Here is a 10630-nt window from a genome sequence, read left to right on the forward strand (position 1 = left end):
TTAACTCCACTTAAAGCAAAAAAAAGGAACGTATGATGCGACATGCGTCCAGCGATAGGTGAGAAAAGGTGGGGAGATTCTTCAGTTGATAAAAAGCCAGTGATGTGGTGAGAACATGCTGAAAGTTTCTGAAGGTTAAGGTTGATAAGACCAAGAATAAATTGTGCATTAAAGGAGCAGTATGTAACTCTGACCCCTAGTGGTTAAAATGGGTACTGTAGTATAGATTCTAAACATCATAGAGAGCTGTCTCCCCCCCCCTCCTCCTCTCTAGAGTGGATGCTCACTCAGGTCACCATGTGGTGGACTCTGAAGCTTCAGTGTTTATCCAGCTCTGCATGGGTCTGTAAACCTTTCTGTGTTCTAACCTCTCTCCATTTTTCAAAAGCATCTCCAATATTGATCCTAGTTTGAGCACGTTTCTGCTCGTGGAGCTTATTAGAAACATGCAGAGGCTTTTTTTTTCTATCTGAACCACTTCTCTTCACCGCAGCATGAAGACCACCAACCTGTTCATGCACAACTCATGTAGGGCAGTGGTTCCCAAAGTGGCGGGTGTGAGATGCCTTCTAAAAAAAACCCATAATAATACAAAATAAAACTAAAAAAAGGTCAAAATGCTCCAGTAACACTTGTAGTAAGAAGATCAACTTTATTAACAAATTAGACCGACACGTTTCGGCTCGTGGCCTTCATCAGGGTCATCAAGAAACAGATTAACAAACATGATTTAAATAGGGTGGGTACACAATTGAAGGAAAGGTAAAAAAATTCAAAAAGGTAGGGACAACCAATCAAATGCCTCCACATATGTGTGTATCAATTGACAGGCCATGAAATAAAACTGAGCTGCTTGAATCTTTTTTTTTCCTTTAATGGAGAGACAGGACAGTGGATAGAGTCGGAAATCAGGGAGAGAGAGAGAGTGGGGAATGACATGCGGGACTCGAGCCTGAGCCTCCAGGGTCGTGCGCACTAACCACTGCGCCACCAGCACCCCAAGCTGCTTGGATTTTTGTGCACCATTAGTGGCATAATAATAATAATAATAATAATAATAATAATAATAATAATAATAATAATAATAATAATAACTTTATTTATATAGCACCTTTTAAAAACACAGGTTTACAAAGTGCTTTGACAAACAGCAAAAACAAAAACAAACTAAACCAAACACAGAAGAACATAAACAACAACAAGAACATAAACAACAACAAGAACATAACAAATGCAAAATACTCAAAATAATTAAATACAATTCAACAGAAAAGAACCCAAAGTGCACGATACCCAACAGACATATAGAACCCGACCATCACAAGAACCATCATAAGAACCATCATAAGAACCATCACAAGAACCATCACAAGAACCATCATAAGAACCATCACAAGAACCATCACAAGAACCATCACAAGAACCATCATAAGAACCATCACAAGAACCATCATAAGAACCATCATAAGAACCATCACAAGAACCATCACAAGAACCATCATAAGAACCATCACAAGAACCATCATAAGAACCATCACAAGAACCATCACAAGAACCATCACAAGAACCATCATAAGAACCATCATAAGAACCATCACAAGAACCATCATAAGAACCATCACAAGAACCATCACAAGAACCATCATAAGAACCCAGGCAACACAAGAACCATCACAAGAACCATCACAAGAACCATCACAAGAACCATCATAAGAACTCAGGCAACACAAGAACCATCACAAGAACCATCACAAGAACCATCATAAGAACCATCACAAGAACCATCACAAGAACCATCATAAGAACAATCACAAGAACCATCACAAGAACCATCACAAGAACCATCACAAGAACCATCATAAGAACTCAGGCAACACAAGAACCATCACAAGAACCATCACAAGAACCATCATAAGAACTCAGGCAACACAAGAACCCAACAACACGAGCTGAGACCAAGAGGAACCAAAGATTTAAAAAGATGTAAGAAACTAAAAGAGCTCAAAGTAAATAAAAAGAGAACAGCAATAAGAAGGTAAGAGCAGGAAGAGAAATAGAAACAAGTGAATTAATTATCAAAAAAACAAAACAATAATATAAATGAAAATAAAATGTAAATATACATATAAAACATAAATAGACAAAGTAAGTAAGATAAGAAATTGCCAAGTTAAAATATAAGAGGAGTTAAGATAAGAGCATAAATAAAAGGACAGTAAGAAGTAAAAGAAGATAAAAATAGTAAAACCAGAAAGAAAAGACTTTAAGAAGACGATAATGTTAACAAACTGTAATGAGAAAGACCGGTGAAGAGCAAACACAGAAAAAAGAAAGCTGTCATTACAAATCAGAGTTATTCCACCAGACACTTACATCTGAACTCTTCAGAAGTTAAATCATTATCTTGTTGTGAATAAATGAATATGAACTTGATTTCCATTGCATTATACGCTTTCTTAATTTTGTTTAGTGCATCAATTTTTATTTTTTTTTAAAGCTCTTTTAATCCAAATCTATAAACCATTTTTCAGCAATCTTCACTTTGGGTGAGTAAGGGTTAAAAAGCTCAGCCTGATGTCTCCCCACTGATGTATTTAAAGTGTCACACAGGTGGGGGAAACGAGTCCTTAAAGTTATTTTAGTGCTCACAGAGCGTTTTGTTTGTTTATGGAGGTTCTGAAATCACCTCCTCGTCGTGGTCCCTGAGGACACAGAATCCAGCAGCAGTCTGCTGAGTCTCTGCAGGGGGAACATTTAGAACCACTGACCCACTCTGTTCTGATCGGGGAGAACATGACCACACCTCCTGCTCCTCTGCGTGTGTCTATTGGCTGCTGGGATTTCTCTTGCTCCTGGATGTGGCTGCTGTTGAGGGTTTATACTATTAAAAGTCCCCCACACTCCTCCATCCTCTCTGACACTTGTTGCTGCAGTCTGCGCGCAGAGAGGGAGAGAGGGACACCTGAACACTCCACATTTCTCCTTTTGGGATTTCCCGCGGGGAGTGATGAACTCCATCGACCCCCAGTCCCATCACCAGCACCAGCACCACCAGCACACCACCTCCCCTACCGTCGGCTCTCTACCACCCAAAGGCGCCCAGGAGGCCCCGGACATGGCCGCTGTTTACTGCGACAACTTCAGCAGCATGTACCACCAGCAGAGTCTGCAGGGCGCGCAGAGACCCGCGGGGTACGGCATCGGGGATTACGCTCCGTCTCCAAACCCGTACCTGTGGCTCAACGGGCCGGGCGTCAACTCCTCCGCGTCCTACCTGCACGGAAACAACACGGCCACCTTCATCCCGTCCTCCTACGGCTCCCAGCGGCAGTTCATAACCAACTCACCTGGCTTCGGGGGGCCGGACCTGGGCTGGCTGTCCGTCGCCAGCCAGGAGGAGCTGCTGAAGCTGGTCCGGCCGCCGTACTCGTACTCCGCGCTCATCGCCATGGCCATCCAGAACGCACACGAGAAGAAGCTGACCCTGAGCCAGATCTACCAGTACGTGGCGGACAACTTCCCCTTTTACAAGAAGAGCAAGGCCGGCTGGCAGAACTCGATCCGCCACAACCTGTCTCTGAATGACTGCTTCAAGAAAGTGCCGAGGGACGAGGACGACCCAGGTACCGTGAACGCACCAGGGAACATCTTTACACTGTCATAATATGAGGGTCAGATAAAAGTTAAATAAAAAGGGACACTTGAGGAAGCTTTAAATCATCAGACTTAATCATTTGAACCCGTAAAATATAGAATCAAACTTTAAAATGATAAAATAAAAATAAAATTAGACGTTTTAATTCAGTGTTTTTGCTTTAAATCTTTTTCCCTCCACGCTAATCTTTCTTTTGTTTTGTTTTTTCTAAAATTTTTAACCAGACGTTAATGCTTTGTGGAAATCTTTAAATGTATTTTTAAAGCATATTAAATGTATGACTGCACTGTAAAAAAAAACAAAAAAACAGTTAACATAGGCTTAAATGAACTTGTTGTTTTCAGATGCTAATAAATGTAAAACCACCTGATTGTTTAGTCATTTAAAAAAATGTAATGACACTAAATTATATGTACAGACATTAATTAATTCATTTAATTTTAGCAGGAAAAGTCTCATTAAGATTAAAAATCTCTTTTACAAGAGCGTCCAGCAGCACAATCTACAGAGTTTACAACACTTAACAACAATTAACTTAAATAAAGGAATCACTAAACGAACCATTCATCACAATGAGTCATGAATCATCAACAACAAGGCAATACGAGTTATTTAAAAACAATCCAGTTCAGTACGGGTTGTAGGGATGGTTAGAGGTTATAAATCCTGGGAGTGAAGGTTATAACTTCCAGAACTTTTTTGAAGTATGTATCGTTAATGCTCCATATAAGGAGGTATTGTTCTATTTTCGCTTATACTTTAAATATTTAAAATCTGTTTTTAAAGTATTTTTTTATTTGGAAAAAATCATGCTTGCATTGCAGTCTGACAATTATTGCTCTGTTTATATTTAACCCTGAAACTTTGCAACGTGTCCACAAACCGGTCACACATGTTTTTCACACTGATCCGTATTCATCTACACTGTTCAACACGTTGTGTCTATTTATAGTTTTAAATAAAGTTTATATCTTTAAGACACATATCTTTCAGTTCAAACATCACATTTTATTCTAGTCTCACTTGGTACTTATTCCTTATTTTATAACATCTCTATTCTATTTTATTTTTACATTTATTTCTATATTTCCTACTTCTACATTATGTTTAAAAGCAACTGGAAGAACTGAACTTCCTCCTGGGATTTATAAAGTATTTCTGATTGTTTTTAATCCTCTCCTTTGTTTCAATCTAGAGCTCAGAGAAGTTGGTTCAGTCAATTTTGATTATTTTACAAAATGTTTAAAACAGACGGAAATATGAGAGAAATTAGAGCAACTGATTTAAAATATACTTATCTGCAATGTTATTTCCAAAGCATGTATCTGTAGAGTCTTACCTCTAAAGGGGAAAATTATTCTTTAAGCATGAATCATTTTTTAATAAAAGTTATGTTTTCTGCATCACGTCTTTAAATCAGGTCTGATTTAATTCATCTGAAATGTAAATTCTAATGATGTGAAATGTTCTGCGTCTCGTCTTCCAGGAAAAGGAAACTACTGGACGTTGGACCCGAACTGTGAAAAGATGTTTGATAACGGGAACTTCCGCAGGAAAAGGAAAAGACGCTCCGACCCGAGCGGCGCCGGAGGAGCAGCAGCAGCGGGAGCGTCAGGAGCCACTAAAGTGGAGGACGGCAGACCGTCGGCGGGGGGAGCGGGGGCGGGGGGCCCCCTGAAGCCGTCAGACAGTCCTCAGCTGCTGGGGCCGTCCTCGCCGGAGATGGAGGCCATGAACGAGAACCACAAGGGCTCGTCGTCCTCCTCGCCGCCGGGCCTGTCCTCGAGCGCCCCCTGCTTTAACAACTTTTACAGCAGCATGTCCTCGCTGGGCTCCGGGGGCCCCGGCCGGCAGGGGTCCCTGGGACTGGTGAACGAGCTGTCGAACAGGAACATTACGGCCCTGAGCCCGTACCACCTGAACCACGGCGGGCAGGACGCGGGGCCCGCCGAGCACGGCGATGGCCTGCACTTTAACCGTGGAGTGTACTACAACACGTTTGGTGGCGGGCAGGGCGGACAGTTCAACGGTCACTTCTACAACAGCTTCAGCGTCAACAGCCTGATTTACCCGCGGGAAGGGAGCGAGCTATAAGGACGTCGCGCCATTTCTAGAGACCTGCTGCTGCCCGGTGAATCCATCTGAAACACACAAAACACTGCAAAAAAAAAAGTCAAATCTGATCACGTCTCATAAGCCACATTCACCTCACAAGTCCTGATAAACTGCGGATTTTCAAAATAAAACAGGCAAAAAAAAAAAAGTCTTAAATTGCTTGTTATGAGTTTATTGGAATATAATAATTCTGATAATGAGCACATCAGGCCGTGTTTGTGTTTTTCTCTTGAGATTAGATTTACCTGGACGCTTCAGGTGAACGTGGCTGTGAGTAAGTGTGTGTGAGGAGATATTTTGACTTCAACGCTCTGGTTAAGATTTTGAGTTTTTCGCAGTGAAAGTAAAAGTTCAGTCACTGTCAGAGAAGTCACAGGCCCCGGTGCATGCTGGGTAATTTCCTCCTCTCTGCATCGAAAAACACTCCTCCTTCCTTCACCCGTCGGTCCAGCGGAGAGATTACAGATGATTGAACTCGACACACAGAAAAAAAAGAGCACTTAAACTTTTTAACTCTTTTATTTTAACGACTATATCAAAGCTTCTACTTTGCTCTTAACGCTTAGAAACACACAACGCAAAGTACAAAACCACTGAACACTCTTTTGTAATATTTGTAACATCTATTTTTTTAGATTTTCTGCAGGATCTTTTCCCTCCTCCTCTCTCGTCATTGTTAAAGATGTCACTCACCGTGCACGTCTGCAAGCGTTGCCAAAACGGAGCCCAAATTCCGAGCTGATTTTTGTTACGCCGACTCAGCTTTTATTCTGCCAAAGTTGCCTTTGTGATGCCGCCATTACCTCAAAACGTGACAATCACACGAGAGACAGAGAGCGCCGCCGTGTCTCTTTAATGCAGTAACAAATTAGTTTCACATGAATATGACCCTTTCTGCCTTATTTTTTGATACCCTCCATGTCGACTGAAAACGCAGCACTTCTGCAACTTGTAAATACACGTTGGACTTTCTCAAAATTGTATTTTTTGTAAATTATAAAGACGGTTTTGTGATTATTTATGCTATTTATGCTAACAGGCTTTTTGTTTTCTACTGTTGTCTGGACGTAGTTTTTGATTCAAGCGAGAAGTGAATATTAGTTTAAAAAAAAAAAAAACATGCCGAGAACAGTATGACAGAAACACAGATGTCTTAAATATATGAATATATATAAATATAAATCTATATGCTATATACGATGGTTTCTCTCAGGATTCAGTGTGACAAACATTGAACGGCTTTTGTATCTATTTTTGTCCTTTTTTAAAAAAATCTTTCTACAGTGCATACAGCTTCCAGGCAGTGTCACCTGTGTCTTAATAAACATCATGTGGTCTCCACTCTGTTGTCATGCATCATTTTCAAACGGGGCCGCAGAGTATTCAGGGCTTCATTTTCATCTGAATACATCTCTTGTAAATTCACTTAAACCTCATATTTAATGACTTCTTCTCCGCTCAGCTCCGTACAGCTTCTTACACTTTATACACAACAACAACAACAACAACAACAACAAACTGTCAAGGGTAGAGATTTTTATTTTTTTGCAACTTTGTGTTTATTGGGCAATCCAAACATAGTTCATTTCTTACATCATTGTTCTTTTTAAAAAAAAATGTTATACAAAACAATAATAGAATGCAGAAGAAGACAAAATGGTTATAATAAAATCTTAATTTGCCCATTTTTTTGTAATAGAGGAAAATAAAACAACAAAAAACAAGCAACCCACATAAAAAAAAACACACACACACACACACACACACACACACACACACACACACCAAAACCAAAAAGTGACACACACATCATCAGTGACATAACCATGATTTAATTTGCGTTTCCATACATCCCCCTGTTCAGTATATATTTAATAAATTAAGATATCACCACATTTTCCGTTGCCAACCTGTATCTAAACATCCTCCATCACGTGTTGCCATGGAAACCATCTGTCAAGGAATTTTGCATTTTGCGGTCTTATTTTAAAAGTTATCTTTTCCATTATGTGAATTCCTTCGACATATAAATTCCCATCCCATGCAGAGATGCAGAGATTGTTAATGCAAATATTTAGATGGTTTCAAAGTAGTTTCAAAGTCGGTGCATTCATTTTTTTTATCCAAACTCAAACTTGACGTGTTCTTTTCTGCAACGACTGTCTGATGTAAGTCACAAAACAAGTTCTAAACTCTGATTTTAATCCTTTAATCCGGGAGTTCAAGTCCAACTAAAGCAAAGTTAATCTGCCTGTCTCTGTTTCTTTTTCTATTCATCGTCAGCGACCTGACGTTTTGAGGAACGATGTCACGCTCAGAAGAGTCTGAGAGAGAGAGAGTCTTTATCCATCAATCTTTATTTGTATATAATTCATGACAAGTGTTATCTCGAGACACTTTACAAAAAGCAGGTAAAATATTTTTACACTTTGTTGTGACGTTACAAAGACCCAGCGTTAATCCATCGTCATCAGCACTTAGCAACATTTAGCTAAAGTTACAGTGGCAAGAAAAAATCTTCATTTTAAGATGAAGACATCAAATCCAGAATCACGAAGAACAGAAATCTACAGTTTTATTTTTAATGCTCATTCACAGTTTTAATTCACAACAGTTTCCTGAGCATGCAAAGCAACACAATCAGAAAGAAGAGTTATAATTATAATAAAAGAAAGGGGGGAGGGGAGGGGGGTGATCTTTAGATGTCATGTACCTGTAACCGCCTGTCAAGTCTTTCTTCAGATACGTCTCATATAGTGTCTGGAGGTCACCGATATCAATGTCCATCCCTCGTTGTGTAAAGTTTGTTCAGTCGTTAAAAAGCATAACTTAAGTCTGGGTGGATTTTGTTGTTTCCATCTCCTTCTTATCTACTTCACTGTCAAAATATAAAAAAGATAAATATCTGCAGCGTTTATTCCCTGCCTGACTAACTTTCTGCCTCTAAATATTTATTTAACTCAAAGATTAACATAAAACTTTTTAAACCTCTTCCCAAAATGATAATTAAACTGAACATGTATGTACATAGTTTGATCCCCTCAAAAGAAAAAAACTCAATTTCACATCCAGAATAACTGTAATAAAATCATCTTTTAAATCTCTGATTTACGTCGCTTTGGATAAAAGCTTCTGCTGTATGAAACAAAACATTTTGCTCCTGTTATTTTTTTCATTTCCATCTATATTAAAAAGGAAATAATCTTCAGAAAAGGTAGGAAGGTAGAAAGGGGTAATAATGGATTTGAAGTGTCTAAAAATGTCAATTCCCGTTTTTTGTTTTGGATTTTGAAAATTTCCCAAATATCAGAGAATCGAAAAAAGACCAAATACTTTGAGTTTTCTGTTTTATCTTTCATCACAAGAAGAAGTTCACTGATTTACACGAGTCTGTGTGTAGATATAAGTGCTCATAAGTGTGTTTGTCTATATTTATGTAATAATCACAGCTGGTTTTACTCCGACACGTCCTCTCTCCACACACACACACACACACACACACACACACACACACACACACACACACACACACACAGATGAGCTGAGCGTTTAAAAGCTTCGACAGAAATCAGGAGAGAGAAAAAAGTTCAAGTCTGGCGCGGAGCCAAGGCGACGCGGCTGACAGACACCCTCGATCCAGAGAGCGCTGAAACAATACGCCTATTGTCCTCGGCCCTTCACGCCGATCCCCATGTATCAATTATGGACTCTGTGAAGAGAGGTGAAGATATCCCCCTCAGGGCGACACGGTTTGAGCATCTCTCTTTTGTCTCCCGCTCCGCCGCTGTGTTTGCCCCAAATCGAGAGGAGGCCATCTTGCTTTGTCCCCCCCCCCCCGACGCTTAGAGGCGACGCGTCAAGAAAAGTGTCTGCAAATAGCCGCCGAGCATCGAGCGGAGCGAAGTAAAGTGATGAGATGAGTTAGATTTCAAATCATGATGGAGCTTAAAGCATGAAACAGAAATGCTTTGATGACCTTTAATATGACGGTACAGGACATTTAGTCTGGTAGCTGCAGAATTATAACAACTCTGCACTCTGCAACAAACTGAAAACTCTCAAATTCAAAAAACTGGTCGACTTTAAAACCATCCTCATCATGTTCAGAGTGAAAAATGATCAGCTACAGATCAGCATCCAGAGGTTTTTTTTATCAGCAGAGGAAAGTAAACTCAACGTCAGAGGATTCAAAATGTTCAGAGAATGATCTGTAAGGTGTCACAGCAGGGGGGGGGGTAATTAATGGAACAGCTGCAGTGAAGAAATAAAAACATGTAGCACATATGAAAAGTGCAAAAAGATGAACATATTTAACAGATTTAAAACTGAAGAATCAGTGAATACAACGGAAACATAATCTGATGTCCGCTCTGAATTAAAAAAAAAAGACAATCTGCATGAGAATCAGAATCAGATTTATTGTCCAGGTATGCTTACACACACAAGGAATTTAACTTTGGTGAACTGTGCTTTCTTATGTACAGGTACAACATTAAATATCAACAATAAACATGATAAGAAAAGACTAATATTTACATGACTAAATATGAAACAGTGCAGTGGTGAATAGTGCAAAAGAGTGGAAGAAGTGAAAAAAGACACAACTAACAAATTCAGCCAGATGTGTCCGCCTCCAAAGTCATTTAACCTCCTCTTAGAATCATCCAATGAGAGCAGCTCGTTAAGTCTCAGCTCTTTTTTGTAAAGGGAGCAGCAAAAAGTGAAACGCCTTTTTTTTACCCAGGTCAGGTCTGACTTTAGGAACAGACGAGAAGAAAAAGAAAAACTCTGAACTCTTCTTACTGAAGGAGGTCAGGAGGAAGGAGAGAGTAGATAAGACTATATTCTAGTTTTTAAGTC

General features: G+C 39.6%; 1 protein-coding gene across 1 annotated transcript; it reads left to right on the top strand.

Moving 5' to 3' along the window:
• Positions 1-487: 487 nt before the first annotated feature.
• On the top strand, positions 488-7111 carry foxi2 (forkhead box I2). The gene is made up of 2 exons (XM_020643351.3): positions 488-3623; positions 5142-7111. The coding sequence occupies exons 1-2, from the start codon at positions 3008-3010 to the stop codon at positions 5747-5749; spliced, it is 1224 nt and encodes a 407-aa protein (XP_020499007.1). The 5' UTR covers positions 488-3007; the 3' UTR covers positions 5750-7111.
• Positions 7112-10630: the final 3519 nt, after the last annotated feature.

This window comes from Labrus bergylta, chromosome 18 (assembly GCF_963930695.1).
Source record: "Labrus bergylta chromosome 18, fLabBer1.1, whole genome shotgun sequence".
NCBI classification, from domain to species: domain Eukaryota; kingdom Metazoa; phylum Chordata; class Actinopteri; order Labriformes; family Labridae; genus Labrus; species Labrus bergylta.

Bases quoted from the DNA above. Each gene is read 5' to 3' on its own strand.
- foxi2 (XM_020643351.3), top strand. From the start codon at position 3,008: ATGAACTCCATCGACCCCCAGTCCCATCACCAGCACCAGCACCACCAG. The intron at 3,624-5,141 runs GTACCGTGAACG...CTCGTCTTCCAG, and splicing joins GAGGGACGAGGACGACCCAG to GAAAAGGAAACTACTGGACG.